Source organism: Prenolepis imparis, unplaced genomic scaffold (assembly GCF_030444845.1).
Source record: "Prenolepis imparis isolate NDT839.2.m4 unplaced genomic scaffold, iyPreImpa1.0 SCAF_14, whole genome shotgun sequence".
In the NCBI taxonomy this organism is placed as follows: Eukaryota; Metazoa; Arthropoda; class Insecta; order Hymenoptera; family Formicidae; genus Prenolepis; species Prenolepis imparis.
The window spans coordinates 8273331-8292217 of NW_028141172.1; the positions used below are offsets into that span (position 1 = coordinate 8273331).

The following is an 18887-nucleotide window of genomic DNA, read 5'->3' on the forward strand; positions in this document are numbered from 1 at the left end:
AAAAGTCTTAATCGTCCCAGATAGCAAAAGTAGTCATTTTAACATCAAAATGATGTATTTTGATGTCAAATTACGTCATTTTAACGTCAAAATGATATCATAATAAATTACTGTGGCTATCTGGGGTGCACATCACTACAAGAATAAACTGTTAAAAAAAATAAAAATGCATTTTAGAATAAAATGTTTCAGATAAAAGTTGTAGGATTTCGAGAGGGAAAAAAATTGGCAAAATTTTTTTATAAAATGCTTGCTTTCCGAAATATTAGACCGTTCCGGAACTTTTCGCATATCATTGTACACCCTATACATATAATTATATATATAGAATTATAATGATATTGATAATATACAATTGGGAATATTGATTTAGCATTAAGCTAACATTCCCATTTCCAAAAAAAGACATAATATAGAAAACATGTAACATATAAAACTGTAAATAAAAAAACAATTATACTGAAATTGCTAATTAATTTTTTAAGATAAATAGTAAATAAGTATAAATAAATAACGAATAAAAATTATTATATCTATTAATACATCAACACAGACCATATAACTATAAAAAAGTTAAACATGGAAATATTAAAAATAAGATTAAAGATATTCTCTCAAACAAAAAATAATATTAAATTGCTTCTTGAATTAATTCGAAATATCATAATTGCGAATTTATCATACATATATGAAATAAGTTTAAAAACTAATCAAAAATTCTTACACGTCCCAGATAGCAAAAGTAGTCATTTTGACGTCAAAATGATGTATTTTGATGTCAAATTACGTCATTTTAACGTCAAAATGATATCATAATAAATTACTGTGGCTATCTGGGGTGCACATCACTACAAGAATAAACTGTTAAAAAAATAATTGCTTTTTTTAAATATTGTGATATTATAATAAAATATTTTCTAGATTAATCGTTCTCAAAATCAACTGAAATTATTGCTTAGTGCGTAACATTACAAAAAATGCTATAAAATTGTGAAATTTAATTTTCACGAAAATTTAAAAACTAATCGGAAATGTTCTTATGTCACACAAAACAGAATTTTAGTTTAGCTGTGAAAAAAAAATATTTTGCAAATAATATTGAAATAAATGAGAAGACAATTTCAATCTTCTCATACTAGATAATTAATATAAAAAGACCGAGACATATTTAAATGTCTTCAATATATCCTATTTATAACAGTATCCTATTTATAACAGTATATCAAATATGATATACAATTGTACCAACCGATCTAGTAATACCATTTATAAGCTCGAAAAAGAAAAAAAATAAAATGCATACGAGTCCTCCGCTTTTCACGATTTTGAGATGCTTGCATCGGAATTATCGATGCGGAAACAATGTTGGCGTTGGCTCGATGGTATATATATATATTATCGACTCGCAGAAATGCACATGCGCCGCGTTACACCGCGCCGCCGATCTTATATTCCGTTACTATATGACACTATATACTATATTCTTCTACTATATGGCACTATAAATGACTATTATATGACTACTACTATAACACAGTAGTACACAAAATTCTCTCCAAAGTGCGTTAATACGTTTCTCGAAGATTTTTTCGCGCTGAACATATGATACCGTTGTCTGAATTTATCTAGCACGTCAGAATTTAGAGTAAATTGGAATAATTAAACCAAAAATGACGTTTTTAGTCATTTTTAACATTTTTCGCAAAAAAAAAATTGATTTCTAAATAAACTTAATGGCAAGTATAATTTAAAAGCTTTTAAACGAATTTTGGTTCATGATCGTACGACTTTTTTCATTAAGTTATAGTTGTTTGAATTTTAGACATTCTGTATAATTTACAAGAAAAATAAATACATACTTATATATGGCAGCAAATAAAAAAAATAATTGTAATATGAATTTACTTGCAAAGAGTAGATCAAAAAAGAAAGAAGACAGTTTGATCCTGGTGGACAAAAAATTAATGAGACATCCTGTTGATTTAAAAAAAGTTATTTTATCACCTCTACATTAAATTAGGTCTAATGTCCAATTTTGTGAAAACATTGGATTTAAACGGTACAGGTATTAAATATATAAACATATTTCGAAAATTGAGCATTGCAAAAAGTGAAATAAGCTTATTCGCAAACAAGTATGTATTTGCCTTTCTTGTACTGTAGATTATACGAAAAGCCTAAAACAGCCATAACTTGATGAAAAATTCATACAATCATGAACCAAAATTCGTTTAAAAGCTCTTGAATATTATACTTTTAGATGCTATTAAGTTATTTAGAAATCAGTTTTTTTTATACCGCAAAAAAATTAAAAGTGGCCAAAAATGCCATTTTTTCATTCCAATTTACTCAAAATCCTGACGTGCTAAGCAAATTCTGACAACGGCACGTATTCAGCGCGAAAAAATCTTCGAGAAACATACTATCGTACTTCGGAGAGAAAAAAAAATTGATTTTGTCCTACTGTGTAATACATTTATATATTCATATAATCATTTACATTACATTTTTCTTGTAATATTCATTATATAAATTGTAATATTCAATATTCATTATATTAGAAAAATGTAATATTCATTATATTTCGTGTAATATTCAATTTTAGAAATCGCAAAATCAAAACATAGAGAAAAAAGAAGAGTTCTCAACCATGATTCACGAATAAATTCTTAAAAAGATATAGTAGTCCGACAATGTTTTGAAACGACAGATTTCTATTTATAATTTTATACGTCACATATTTTAATATTTATGTGTATTCTGATATACATATATTTTGATTTGTATGCATTAATTTATTTATTTATTTGTACATACATAATGATTTAATTGTTTATATATAATTATAATTGCAAAATCAATTGAAAAGTTTTTAACAAAAGCTTTTGAGAAAATGTGTGTTAGCATTAAAACTCATCTATCACTGCAATGATATTAAATTGACATTAAAAATTATAATAAATTAGGTAAATTTTTTCTTGCAAAATATGTTAAATTAAAATTAATTTTTTCTATGCCAACACTTCTATAGTATAAATTGGTAAAATCTCCTGGGAAAACTTCTTTTTTGGTCCATGCATTATAAACAGCTATATATCTTTGTTATAAAATGTGTTGAAAATGTAGATGCAATTATATATGAAGATCGTGTTAAATCAAGTCTAAATCAAGTAAAAGTAAATAGTTACATGCGAATATCGATCAAACATGATAAGACGTTAATTTTTTTATTACTTTCTTTAATTTTTTAAATCTTTTATAAAATTGTGTATAAAATAAAAAATATTTATAAAATTAATTAAATAATACTTCTCTACTAATATTTGCTAATGTTCGTGAACGTATATTCATATTCTTTCATTTTTTCTTGATTCGACTTTTTATACATGCTTTACTATTTTACAGAATAATAAAAAGAAAAATATATTTTATTAATCCATATATGATCAAATGCGAAATAGTGACAAAAAAGTAAATAATAATAAAAATTTTAATAATAATAAAAAACTAACTACAAAAGCATTAATTTATTTTGACATAAATGACGAAAGTTATGAATTTATTTTAACATTATTTTAATATTTACAAAAAATTTATTCTACTTTTATTCGAATTAATCAAAATTCTAAAGCATATATGTGTGTGTGTGTGTGTGTGTTTTATGTAATATGTTATATATGTGTATATATATATAATATATGTGTATATGCATAAGTATATATACATGTTAGGCTCAAAGACCGAAAACGCTCACTGAGCGAAAAAACCGATCACAACGCGTTCTGACTTCTCAAATTCAGCCACAACGCGATATTTGTGTCGTGGCACTTTCAAAAACGCTCATAACGCGTTTTGACATGTTCAAAAAGGCCACAAAGCAAAATTCGTGTTGAGGTTCTTTTGATAATCGACCAAAACGCGTTCTGGCAAGGTGAAAATGCCACAACGCGTTGTGGACGTTTATTGATGTAGCCATGACGCGATGTGATATAAAGAAAATTAACAGTTAACCTTATTAGTTCTATGGCTCTTACAATAAAATTTAACACAATTAAATTCTGATAGAGAAACTTTTATTAATATTTTTTTTACTAAGAATAATATAAAATACTATTTAGAGTTGGTCTTTTTGTAGGAGTTCTTTTATTTAAAACAAATTTGCAATCAATTGAAAAAATTACTTTATAATTAATGTTTTTATTTGACTAAAATATACTATGTTTTTTTTATATGTAGGTTTCAAGGATTAATAATAAACATAAAGAATTAATATTTGGTCCCTTTGTGAAAATTATTACATTAATATTAGAATGTCACAGTTTTTGTAAAAATATATAAATTATTTATTTTTGCAAGAACTGTTATTGTGACATTTGGAATTGCACTTTATATTTTTGGAGAGACATTTGCATTTTTTGTCAATGCAGTATCTTTTACAGTGACAGCTTATAAAACCTTGCTTGCTTCCGGATGACAACATAGAAGGCGAACGAAGAGTTAGTGAAGTCGAGAGCACGTCTTGCAGTTTAATAAAGTTGCTCTCAGCAACTGTAAATTCATTGCGAGCATAAAGTCGTTCAAGGAGCCCTTCTTTGGTACCTAATTGATAAAGTCCTGATGAATTAATTTCGCTAACAACAGCTAAGACATTTCTGGGAGCTGTGCATCCTCTGTCAACGTCAGGCACTTTAACCGCAACATTAGTTCCAATAACAACTTCAGGAAATTTTGAATTAGAAAATGAAATCATTTTTTGAGCTTTTTTTAACCAGATTTAGCACATTCTCTCTCAACGCTGATACTGTTCTTCCTTATACAAAGTTTGCAAGTAACGTTGTGTCCGAAGCCCTCATTATTCTCATCACTTTCTCCGCAAATAACGTGAACATATACACGCACCAGCAGGACACATCGCGTCATGGCTACATCAATAAACGTCCACAACGCGTTGTGGCATTTTCACATTGCCAGAACGCGTTTTGGTCGATTATCAAAAGAACCTCAACACGAATTTTGCTTTGTGGCCTTTTTGAACATGTCAAAACGCGTTATGAGCGTTTTTGAAAGTGCCACGACACAAATATCGCGTTGTGGCTGAATTTGAGAAGTCAGAACGCGTTGTGATCGGTTTTTTCGCTCAGTGAACGTTTTCGGTCTTTGAGCCTAACATATACATATGTGTGTATATATATATATATAGGTATATAAAAATATTATATAAATTTTTCTTATTAATTAAGATATAATCCAATAATATTGTGCAATATTATTGTCTAAATAGAGCAAGAAGACTAACTCAATCCTTGCAAATTAATTTTTTAATTGATATCTATGCAAGAAATTTGCATTTAAAAAAATATAGTATTTACCTTTACTTTATAAATCTTTTTTAAAATATTCTGCGAGTGATAGTATTTATTGAAATAAAAACAATATTATTTCTCAAAATTGCGAGTACAAAAAATGATTCAATATTTCCAATTATGTATCAAAAGTTTATCTTTATTGCCTATGATATTTCATATCTTTAATTTGATATTTCATATATGATCTTTCCGTTTGCATGCGTGATTATAGGAAAATTACTTCCACAGGCAATTACTTCCACATGAGAAGTTCCCCACCTTCTTTGTGCTTTTTTCAACTTAAAAGAAAAACAAATATTAAAAACAATTACTGACAAAAGTTTTATAAGACTTGAAATAAATTAACATCATCAATATAATAATGTAAATAATCAAAAAAATAAATAGCATTGCAAAAATTGGATTATTAAAATTAGATTTAAAATTTATAACTGTCAATTATTATTATTATTATTATTATTATATAATTATATTATTATTATAACAATTGTAAATTATACACATGTACATATGTTATCAAGACTGAGAATGAGAAGTTTTGGCACTAGAGTGGTTTTTAAAGTATATTTTCTTCTATTCCCTTTAACTAGCTTTCTTATAAATCAGATGCATATCAATCAGTTTTTCAGAAAACTGTTTAAGAAAACTTGTCCATTTCAAATATGAATTTCGACTAATAAATAATAAAATAAATGCTGAGTATAATGCTGAATAAATACACAATGCTGTAATACTAAGCTTAATCAACAATGTCTTATTTAAATAATGTTGAACAATGTCAAACAATGTCTTATTGTTAATCAAACAAAATGTTCTACATATATCAAACAATATTTTAATCTCTGATTCTCTAATGCCAAAACGGCTCATTTGCGGACATGGGTTTATTGTCAAAACTTATTTTGATGTTGTTTATGACTACTTGAGGTTTATTAGAATTGATTTTCAGGTTTGAACCACATAGACTTTTTGTTTGATTTCAACGTTTCGTGAACATTTCAGTTCACTTCATTAGGGAAGAACAGCCTGATACTTGAAGTTTGTCGGTCTAATTTTAGAACACGCTATGTATATGTGTGTATATGTATATATATATATATATATATATATATATATATATACATAAATCGCTTTTTGAAAATATTAACTTTTGAAAAAATATATTGACTTTCGAAGAAAATAATGTATTTTTGTTTTATACATTCTGCGTATCGCACGAGAATCTTGATTGTAAAGTGAAATTTTCTTCTTTCTTTCTGTGTCTCGTTAAAACAGTCGAAAATCTAGCGAGATACGCATATACAACACGCCTCCATGACCAGTGTCACGTAACCCAAAAATTACGGGGAGCGCGTTGCCATAATGGGGTTATAATCGCTACACTAATTCGACACTCACCATATTATTAGATTCGGAGATGTAATCCGAAATCACAGGCATATTTGAATCAACACAAGAAATACAAATCAGTGCAAAAAGCACTGACCCACTTTCCATACGCACACTCGCAGAAACAAGATACTATCGGCCAAAAATTCAACTTAAAAATGGAACATCGAACGATGGAACGAATAACGGCAACTGCCACGAACGATAATCCGAGCAAAAATTCGAGATAAACCGATGTGGAACTGATGCAACGCGACGCGTAGCAAATGACCGGAGCAACAATTCGCGCAAACGAAAAGAGTTAATAGCTTGTTGATTTGCCACACACCGGCAGCACCGATATCCCATTTCCATTGAACTCTATAACATATAACATACTGGAGCAGCAAGTCCTTTCGAGAGGGTGGGGAATGACCGAATTTTTAGAAAAGGATACGAAGAGTTTGGCGGACTCCCCTCTTTGTCAGGGATTCGCTGATTGGTCGACGAGCCATTCTAATATCGTAATCAAAAACATTGATCTCACACGTATAAACATATTATATTAAATTAAAAGAAAAATAACTAATTTACAACCATTTCCAATTTTACTAAAAAATTTTACTCTAAATTCATAAATAAAATCTAAAGCAATTCTAAAAGCTGCATATCGCTTTTATTATTAAATATCCTATGAGAAATGTTATTAACTCGGATAGTATGATTTAAAAAGAGAGACAAAGGCCGGTATTCATAGTCCGATCTTATATTTAAGATCATCTTAAGTCTGGTCAGAGGTTGACTTAAGGCCGGTATTCAGAGTCCGATCTTATATTTAAAGCCGGGTCTACATTGGTCGTAGAATCGTAGATCGTAAGAAAATTAACCAACCACAGTTGATTATTTTTGAAATAATCGACTGCGGTTGGTCAATTTTTTTACGATCTACGATTCTACGACCAATGTAGACCCGGCTTAAGATCGTCTTAAGTCCGAGCTTGAGATGCTACGCAGCCATTTGATTGGTTGAATGGGATCTTAAGCCAACCTCTGACCAGACTTAGGGCCACCGCACAAGCTTTTTCGTAACGCGTTACGTTATGTTAAGTACTGACTTGAAACTTAAACTCGTACGTAATCTTAAACTTTAGTCAACGCACAAAGAAAATCATAACCGTAAAACCGTAATTACGTTACAATTTTCTTTGTGCGTTGACTAAAGTTTAAGATTACGTACGAGTTTAAGTTTCAAGTCAGTACTTTAACATAACGTAACGCGTTAAGCCTAGTCTACAATAGAGTCGTAAGGTCGTAAACGTAAGAAATTGACCAATCACAGTCGATTATTCTCCTCGAATTCAACTGTGATTGATCAATTTCTTACGTTTACGACCTTACGACTCTATTGTAGACTAGGCTTTACGGAAAAGCTTGTGCGGTGGCCCTTAAGATGATCTTAAATATAAGATCGGACTATGAATACCGGCCTAAGATTCCATTCAACCAATCAAATGGCTGCGTAGCATCTCAAGCTCGGACTTAAGATGATCTTAAATATAAGATCGGACCACAGTATATTACAAGCTCCGTGAACTTGGCCCCCCAATTTTGACTTTTTGAGTTTTTTATTTTTTTAATCGTTTGTAAGTCGTTTGTAGGTGATTGTTAGATTAATTAAAACGTTTGTTAGATTAGCCTCGCGCTGCAAAATAAAAAATAAAATTGACCGTAAAGTTAGCCCCCGGTTTTTTATTTTGATCCTATTTCAGTTTTGCAGAGGCTGAATCGATGCGGAATCGTTTGTTGGTCACGAATATGCTAATTAAAATGTTTGTTAGATCGTCGTTTCTTAAATAAAAGCAAAAAACGATATTTGATAATTTTCTAGGGAAATATCCGCAAAGTTAGCCCCCGGCTTTTAATTTCGATTATTTAAGTTTTGCAGAGGCTCAATCGATGCGGAATCGTTTGTTGGTCACGAATATGCTAATTAGAACGTTTGTTAGATCGTCGTTTCTTAAATAAAAGCAAAAAACGATATTTGATAATTTTCTAGGGAAATAACCGTGAAGTTAGCCCTCGGCTTTTAATTTAGATTATTTAAGTTTTGCAGAGGCTCAATCGATGCGGAATCGTTTGTTGGTCACGAATATGCTAATTAGAACGTTTGTTAGATCGTCGTTTCTTAAATAAAAGCAAAAAACGATATTTGATAATTTTCTAGGGAAATAACCGTGAAGTTAGCCCTCGGCTTTTAATTTAGATTATTTAAGTTTTGCAGAGGCTCAATCGATGCGGAATCGTTTGTTGGTCACGAATATGCTAATTAGAACGTTTGTTAGATCATCGTTTCTTAAATAAAAGCAAAAAACGATATTTGATAATTTTCTAGGGAAATAACCGTGAAGTTAGCCCTCGGCTTTTAATTTCGATTATTTAAGTTTTGCAGAGGCTGAATCGATGCGGAATCGTTTGTTGGTTACGAATATGCTAATTAGAACGTTTGTTAGATCGTCATTTTATAAATAAAAGCAAAAAACGATATTTGATAATTTTCTAGGGAAATAACCGTGAAGTTAGCCCCCGGCTTTTAATTTCGATTATTTAAGTTTTGCAGAGGCTCAATCGATGCGGAATCGTTTGTTGGTCACGAATATGCTAATTAGAACGTTTGTTAGATCGTCGTTTCTTAAATAAAAGCAAAAAACGATATTTCGCGTGTCGCTAATCGCGCTGGTCTGCAGAAGCCATAACGCGTACCGCGTAACCAATCAGAGTCGTTCCGCGTTTTCTATTACGGCTCTGATTGGTTACGCGGTACGCGGAAAATATCAGTCCATGAGATCGCACTCTAAGGTAAAGCAACTTATCAGCTGATTGGTCAATCCACAATTGTCAACTGGCAAGGAGAACATTTGCAACCTATTGTGGAATGACCCTAAGAGTGCGTTCACATGGACTGATATTTTCCGCGTAAGGGTGCCGTCACATGGGGCGTAACTTGCGTAAGCGTAACCAGCGGATCGCCAATCACCGAGTTATTCCGATAGAGCTCGACGAAGGGCTAACTTCACGGTTATTTCCCTAGAAAATTATCAAATATCGTTTTTTGCTTTTATTTATAAAACGACGATCTAACAAACGTTCTAATTAGCATATTCGTGACCAACAAACGATTCCGCATCGATTAAGCCTCTGCAAAACTTAAATAATCTAAATTAAAAGCCGAGGGCTAACTTCACGGTTATTTCCCTAGAAAATTATCAAATATCGTTTTTTGCTTTTATTTATAAAACGACGATCTAACAAACGTTCTAATTAGCATATTCGTAACCAACAAACGATTCCGCATCGATTCAGCCTCTGCAAAACTTAAATAATCGAAATTAAAAGCCGAGAGCTAACTTCACGGTTATTTCCCTAGAAAATTATCAAATATCGTTTTTTGCTTTTATTTAAGAAACGACGATCTAACAAACGTTCTAATTAGCATATTCGTGACCAACAAACGATTCCGCATCGATTGAGCCTCTGCAAAACTTAAATAATCGAAATTAAAAGCCGAGGGCTAACTTTGGGGATATTTCCCTAGAAAATTATCAAATATCGTTTTTTGCTTTTATTTAAGAAACGATGATCTAACAAACGTTCTAATTAGCATATTCGTAACCAACAAACGATTCCGCATCGATTGAGCCTCTGCAAAACTTAAATAATCGAAATTAAAAGCCGGGGGCTAACTTTGCGGATATTTCCCTAGAAAATTATCAAATATCATTTTTTGCTTTTATTTAAGAAACGACGATCTAACAAACGTTTTAATTAGCATATTCGTGACCAACAAACGATTCCGCATCGATTCAGCCTCTGCAAAACTGAAATAGGATCAAAATAAAAAACCGGGGGCTAACTTTACGGTCAATTTTATTTTTTATTTTGCTGCGCGAGGCTAATCTAACAAACGTTTTAATTAATCTAACAATCACCTACAAACGACTTACAAACGATTAAAAAAAAAAAAAACTCAAAAAGTCAAAATTGGGGGGCCAAGTTCACGGAGCTCTCTCAGTCTTCTCTCTGTCGAAGATATCGTTAAAGGCTCATTCAGACAGGACGCGTCAAGCGTCAAGCAGCGAGCAGCAACCATTCAACAACCAATAAGCGAGGTAATATTAGCAATGGCGTAAAAAATATTGCCTCGCTTATTGGTTGCTGCTCGCTGCTTGACGCTTGACGCGTCCTGTCTGAATGAGCCTTAAGAGATTCGATACTCCCAACTAGTAACTAATACCCCCACTCCTGTGACCTACAACATTCCCTAGATCCGTAACTTCGGTCCGAGCTCTCGGCGTCCTAGAGGTATAGCCGGTGTAAGCAGGTTGCCTCACAAAAATAGAGAGCGCCCGTTTTCTCACTAGCCTAGGCATAGAAAGAGAAGGAAGATCACCCAGACGTGTCACAACGCGATTGGTTAAATCCTTAAATTTACGGTTACGGAAAAAATTTACGGCCTCTATAATCCAGCCTTTAGCTTTAACTCATCGTTACTAATATTTTGAAAAGTAACTCGTTATACCGCGTTACCGTCATTTCAAACGTAACGAGTCGTTACAATTTCCGTTACTTTTTTTTTTTATAATTCGGATATATGTTAGGTTGTTCCATATAAAATGTCCAATTTTGCAATGTAAACTTTTTAAAACTTTTTTGTCAATAAGAATTTTTATATATTTGTATATGTTTTAGAGCCAGTTTCACCAACATCGGTTAACTTTAACCTCCAGTTAAACTATATGTTTGTCTCTTTTTAATGAACGTATCTGAAACGAGACAAAGATATAGTTTAACCGGAGGTTAAAGTTAACCGACGTTGGTGAAATTGGCCCTTAATATATATCATTTTTAAAATTCAAAATTTGCTTTTTTATATCTAATTTTATTCTTTGATTTAATATTAGTTTCGAATGTATTTTTTTCAACAGTTTTTTTAGTATGAAGAAACGTGATTTTCGCGTGCTTTTTTTTGTATGAGTAGAAAAATAGCCATAATGTTGCAGTAGCCGCTCGAAATATTAACGCTGCATTCGGCGAGAACTCTGTCAACGAACGCACCAGTATAAAAAATTTAAATGTGAAGAAAAGCCTCATCATAAATGACGATCGTGGACCTGAAACTATCGTTGATGGCATTAAAGGTTGAGGCAAGCGGATCAACGTCAAACTGTTAGAAATGCGTAGAACGGGATTCTTACTTTGATTAATATAAAGTTAAGTCTGAAAAATATTGTTTCTTTAAATTTTTTATTAAAAATATTTTTTAATAAAACATTTATTTTTTAATAAAAAGAAACATAATATTTTTCAAACTACTTATTACTTCCCAACCCTGATAAAATATATTTAAAAATATATATAAAATATATATATACATATAATAATATATTAAATATTTATAATAATATATCTAAATATACATTAATATATAATGTAGCTTTTGAAATATTTTTGCAGATAAATTATCTCGATTACAGTACGGACGCTACTTTGAAGGAATTACGCGAGAAACGCGATTACACATATGAAGATGAAATAGAGTAATACTCCAAAGAGTGTTTACCAAATTATGAAGAAAAGGTATAAGAAAAATATATTATCTCTAATTCTAGATTCGATTGCTATTACGGTAGCAGATTTATCGATTATACCTATTATAATTAATTTAATTATTTATAATGATTACATTAACTAATAAAATTCAAACTTTAGACTTTGAAAAAATAGCCACTGTTCAAAATTAATGTAAAAATATATAAATTTTTATATTTCGTCATTTCTCACACAATCATATAAGTTTGCTTAATACCAGATCAAAGGATTTGAAGTATCTTCTCTTTGAGAATCTTGTATTAATGTTACATGAGCTTCCATAAAATTATATCTCTTATATCTTATAGTATATATATATGTATATATTTTTCGTAATGTATCTGAAATATTAAATATATATATGTTGCATTGTACAACAAACATGATAATCTGTAAATATAATTAACTATATGTAAAATATCACTTGCAATATATTACGTATAAATAAAGAAAAAATTTGCAGTTTTAATTTTTGCACATTTATTCTTCTTTTCATTGTTAATGTTTACATATATTCACACAAAGATTTATTTATAACATTTATTTTTCTTTCCACACATTGTTAGTGTCTATATATTCACACAAAGATTTATTCATATAAATACTGTTTTAAGTACCAGATTTCAGTTCTAAAGTAACAAAGATTTTAATTTATATAATTATTCATCCAAATTTAAATATACAGTTGTTTTTTGACACATCCAATCGTTAAGTATAGCACTTTGTAACAAAATATCATGACAGAAACAATTATCTTGTATTTTAACGAGAAATAAAGTATATAATGTCTATTATTTTTAATCAATTTGTTCAATTATAAAATAAATCAAATCATAAAAAGAAATTTTTGAAAAGTGCCACAGATATTGCAGTAGTACTGTAACATAGAATTAATTTTAATAATATAGAATTTCTTTTAATTCATTAATAATAAGTTTAAATATCACTGTGAAAAGCTTGTCAAACAATGACGACACTAATGAAAAGTATTGTTATAATCGTAAAGTTGCAACTTTTTAAAAGAATTAGCGCATTAGTTTTTACCTTCATGAAAATTTTTCTTCTGTAATTAGTTACAATAGAAAAGAAGAAAATATTAAATATGTGTGTGAAATTACGTAAATGCAAGTCATATTTATTTGATATTATAGAAAAAAAGAGCATTAAGAATTATTATAATTATAATAGAAAATGCATTCTCATTACTTTTCTTATTAATGCCATCAGGTTATGCACATATATCTTACAAATATTTTACAAATTCTTCTTTCTGTCACAAAAAATATTTGTTAATAATTTTGAGGCTTATTGTTAGTACAAATTATTTCAAAATTACAGATGTTTAAGTCATTTTAAAATTATAGATAATCATTAATATACAAGCATTTTTTCTCCATCTAGGAGCAGGTATACATACATACATATACATACATACATATACATATACATATACATATACATATATATATATATATATATATATATATATATATATATATATATACATATACGATATTTCTACAACATTTATATAATCAAAAGATTCAAAAGAAAACCTTTTACACATGTTAAAAATTTGCACCAAACACTACATTCGATGTGTTGCTTTTCTTCTGAGAACCCTCCTCTACGACTCCGAATTTTTTGTATTCACCCACCTTCGAAGAAATTTGTTTTGCTTTCCAGGGAGATAAAGTTCATAAACGAGAATGGATTCTCCGAGTGATAAACCTAACATTTCACATTATAATATAAATTAGATAAATACAAACAAAAGTAGAATTAAAATTTTATAATGATTATGAAATAAAATAAAAAAAAGAAGAATTAATACAATCTAAAATTTTATCATAACATCAATTGTGCAATCATTGTGCAAAATATAAAGAAATAAACAAATTAAAATAGTAAAAAGGTTTTTGTATACTACTTATTCAAATCCTAATGCGAAGAACAATTTGTCTGCGACGAATTCGATATAGTTGCACATGAGTGTACAATTCATTCCTATCAATATACTGGTAACGCTTGTGTCAAGAATTCCTTTTCAATTTCTATAGCATCCATGATAATTGATTTTACGCGTTCAAATGATGACTTCTGTACAATGTGTTTAAACATTAAATCTGTCTCACAGATAGAGTTTTCCTCCTGTCACATCCCAGGTTCCATAGAAAGAATTTCGAACTCGTTATAAATATTTTGCTCGATAACGGGTATCCAGTGCAGTATATCTTTGATACAATTAACGAAAGATTGAAATTTCTGTTCGCGAAATTTAAGGAGAAAAATAATTCTTCTCTAAGTAATAATGACACAAGCAAAAAAGAATAGCTTCCAACCACTTTCTTTAACATTCCGTATGTCCCTGGCATTTCCGAGCAATTTAGTCGTGCAATTCGAGACTTGGATACAAAAATATCATATACCGGTATCAATAAGCTCAACAAGTTTATTAAAGTGCATAAAGATAGCTTGCCGAAAGACCTTCACACGAACGTTGTATACAAGATCTCCTGCAATAATTGTGACGCTTCTTATGTCGGTCAAACGCGCCGTTTCCTAAAAACGAGAACAAGCGAACACCGCAACTACATCAATAGAAACACGACGCAGCGCTCGGTCATAACAGACCATAGACTTCTAAACCATGAGTTTGATTGGAACAGCGTGGAGATCCTGGATGAGGAGCCGATTCTAGGGAAAAGACTCGTGTCCGAAATGATTCACATTAAATTACAAAAAAATTGCATCAATTTACAAAATGACACGGAGCGTTTAGACCATATATTGTGTAATTTCAATTTTTAAATTTTTAGGGTGCTGATTTTTAACTATACATTTCACTCGAAATACTTGGAAATATATTTATTGCTCTGTCTGTACAGGAATTTCGCTTTCTCACGCTGTCAATCACTTCTTCTTCTTCTTCCGAATTCGCTCGCCATTATACCGAAATCCCTACTCGTGGGTTGTCCCCACTCGTCGTTTGATGTGCGCAAATATAATATAAAATTGATTCTCGCGCAGGCTGAGGCCTACCTCGCGTCTCATATACAATACTCAACATCCCGCCCACCAATTAATGTCAATTAATTATTACATTGCATCATTCATTGGATCAGTAATCGGTAATTTACACAATTTTGTGATTGCTCGTTTGCACGTTCCATTGGCGACTTTTAACGTTACGACGCGAACCTTATTGTCCGCACCTGCGTGAATTTCAATTACCTTTCCTAATTTCCATTTTAATGGCGGTAAATTATTTTCTTGAATTAAAACAATGTCGTCGATTTTTAAGTTAGTTGTTTCACGCTTCCATTTAGTTTTCCCTTGCAATGAAGTCAAATATTCCTTGCTCCAACGACGCCAAAAGTCTTGCGTAATTTTTTGTACTAACTGCCAACGGTCAAGCCGATTCATTGGTATATCCGCTACATCGGCGATTGTTATTAATGATTCTCCAATAATGAAATGACCCGGTGTTAACGGCAAGAGGTCTGTGGGAGTTGACGGCATTTGAGAGATTGGCCTTGAATTCAAACAGGCTTCGATTTGTACTAATATTGTTGTTAGTTCTTCAAACGTTAATAGATTTTGACCAATGACTCGTTTTAAATGGTGCTTACAAGATTTTACACCCGCTTCCCACAAACCCCCCATGTGAGGCGACGATGGCGGTATAAATTTCCATTCAATGTTATTTGGAGCAAGGAATTCATCGTGAATATCTCTCGAATTCTTCTCGACAGCTAATCGTATTTCGTAAAGTTCGTTTCGCGCTCCTACAAAGTTAGTCGCATTATCGCAAAAAATCCGCTGTGGACATCCGCGACGTCCTACAAAGCGTCTAAGCGCCGCTAGAAATGCACTTGAAGTCAGATCGCTCACGGCCTCGAGATGTATTGCCTTCGTTGCGAAACAGACGAACAATGATATGTAAGACTTAGTTGTTTTTCTACCGCGACCTCGATTTAATAACGTTATGATAGGTCCGGCGAAATCGATTCCTGTTACAAAAAATGGACGTTTAGGGATGACTCGATCTGATGGTAACTGTCCCATTATCTGTGATAATGTCTTCGGGTTGTTGCGAAAACAAGTCCTACATTCATGCACCGTCTTTCTCGCAATATTTCTTCCCTTGAGCGGCCAATATTTCTCGCGAATTGTATATAACAGCATTTGCGGACCCGCATGTAATGTTCGACGATGCTCCCGCTCGAATAACAATCGCGTAAACCTACTCTCGGATGGCAGAAGGACAGGATGCTTGGTGTCGAATGTCGCAATTGAACGTTGAATTCTGCCGCCCACTCTGAAGAGTCCGTCATTATCAATAAATGGACTGAGCGGCAATATTTTACTTGTAGATCTTATTTGTTTAGTCGCCTTAAGATCGGATAACTCGTTTGCAAAATAAATTCTCTGAGTTTCTAGAATCAATAGTTGATTTGCCTTATGAATCTCGTCTATTGAGATATTATCGTATCTACGTTGATTTTGATTTATTCTACAATTAAATATAAATCGTAAAACTCTTGATAGAATGCGTTCGATCTTAATTAACGAAGAGTAGCTATTCAAGATATATAGAACAACGTGTTTTGACTCATTAACATTTAATAATGCATTCACTTCCGATTTATATTCGGTTTTAACAATATTGATCTCGCGTTGAGATAAATTTATCGATTGTGATTCATTGTGCAAATAATCATCGAATCTCGACAACCAAGCAGGACCCTCCCACCAGAGTTTATAATTTTGTAATTTTTCGAGACTCGTACCTTGCGATATCAAATCGGCCGGATTATCTTCGCTTCTGACATGACGCCAGTGTAATTGCGGGAGCGTCGATTTAATTTCCGCTGTTCTATTCGCTACGAACGTCTTTTGCCGCGATGGATCGCCGCTTATCCACGCTAGCGCTATCGTTGAATCACTCCACGCGAATAATTTATCAATTTTAATTCTTAGAGCTCTCAAAACATTCTTGACGAGTCGTGTCAAAACAACGGCGCCGCAAAGCTCAAGTCTAGGTAAAGTAGTCGTTTTGTTTTTTGTCGGCGCAACTCGTGATTTGGAGCAAAGCAAGGCGCAGCTAACTCTGTTATCGCTTTCAGCCGTTTGTAAGTATACGCACGCTCCATAAGCCCTCATTGACGCGTCACAAAAGGCGTGCAGAAAAAATCGATCAACATTATTTGCTGAGACAACCCTACGCGGAATTTCGATTGAATTTATATCCTTTAAATCGTTTACATAATCGTTCCATGCTTGTTGAAGATCGCTTGTTAACGGATCGTCCCAGTCTAAATTTGCCGACCAAGTCTCTTGCATAATTATTTTTGCTCTAATTAAAATAGGACTAATTAAACCCAATGGATCGAACAATTTGGAAATGTTTGATAGTACTTCCCGTTTTGTTTCGCATAAATTTCTTGTTATTTTTATAGAAAATTTAAAAATATCTTGCTCGGGCTGTCAATTTAAACCGAGCGTTTTTGCATTAATTATATCGTTCGCTTCGCTAGTTACATTCAGTGATTCGCTCGCTCGCTCGTCCGCTTGCAAATTATTTAGAACTCTTTTACAATTTGAACGCCATTTGTGAGATTCAAATCCACCGCTGTTTAATAATTGTTTCAATTGATTAATCAATTCAATCGGTTCAGTCTCACAACCACTTCCGGTAATAATATCGTCCACGTATAAATCATTTAATAAAATTTTAGAAGCTTCTTCGAATTCTTTACTTGCTTGACTCGCCAAATGCCTAACGCATCGTATCGCTAAAAATGGAGCACAGGCTAATCCGTAAGTAACAGTATTAAGTCTGAACTCCTGTATAGGCTCATCTATTGAAAATCGCCACAATATTCTTTGATAGTCCCGATCGTCGTTATGTATTAAAATTTGTCTGTACATCTTTTTTAAATCGGCGGTAATTGCAATTGCGTGTAATCGGAACCGTAAGATTATATCTATTATATTGTCCTGTAATTTCGCGCCGACCATTAGCGTCTCATTTAACGAGATGCCCGATGCTGTCTTTGCCGAACCGTCAAATACTACGCGCAATTTTGTGGTAATGCTAGATTCGCGCAACACGCCGTGATGCGGCAAATAGATCGGACTTATCGCATTCGAATTTTCTGTTACCTTAGACATGTGATTCAATTGGAGGTATTCTCGCATAAATTCAGAATATCGCTCGTGAAATAATTTATTATTTTGAAATTTGCGCTCCAAATATTTGAATCGTTTCATTGCTATGTCTCTCGAGTTACCGAGTTCCCCCTTGCTTTCTCGAAAAGGTAATCTGACAATAAACCTTCCTGATGTGTTTCGACTCACGGTGTTTATAAATTGATTCTCCGCTTTGCGTTCTTCGGTTGACATCATAATATTTTGATCGATCGGATATTCTTCCAATTCCCAAAATCTTAATAATGTGTTGTTAATAGAGTCTTGTTGAATTGATAAACAAGTATAACCGTT

General features: G+C 31.9%; 3 protein-coding genes across 4 annotated transcripts in view; all 3 read right to left on the reverse strand.

Moving 5' to 3' along the window:
* The window catches only part of Arl4 (ADP ribosylation factor-like 4), a 29627-nt gene extending 22500 nt beyond the window's left edge, over positions 1 to 7127 (reverse strand). For both annotated transcript variants that reach the window (XM_083053786.1, XM_083053785.1), the window contains exon 1: positions 6765 to 7127. The gene's annotated coding sequence lies outside the window, so the exon portion shown is untranslated. The remainder of the gene's footprint in view (positions 1 to 6764) is intronic.
* Positions 7128 to 15479: 8352 nt separating this feature from the next.
* Positions 15480 to 17726, reverse strand: LOC145945626 (uncharacterized). Its single transcript, XM_083054682.1, has one exon. The coding sequence runs from the start codon at positions 17724 to 17726 to the stop codon at positions 15480 to 15482; it is 2247 nt and encodes a 748-aa protein (XP_082910808.1).
* Positions 17727 to 17870: 144 nt separating this feature from the next.
* Positions 17871 to 18788, reverse strand: LOC145945627 (uncharacterized). The gene has a single exon (XM_083054683.1). The coding sequence runs from the start codon at positions 18786 to 18788 to the stop codon at positions 17871 to 17873; it is 918 nt and encodes a 305-aa protein (XP_082910809.1).
* Positions 18789 to 18887: the final 99 nt, after the last annotated feature.

Excerpts from the sequence above, each read along its gene's own strand:
- LOC145945627 (XM_083054683.1), bottom strand. The coding sequence starts at position 18,788 with ATGTCAACCGAAGAACGCAAAGCGGAGAATCAATTTATAAACACCGTG.
- LOC145945626 (XM_083054682.1), bottom strand. The coding sequence starts at position 17,726 with ATGCAAGAGACTTGGTCGGCAAATTTAGACTGGGACGATCCGTTAACA.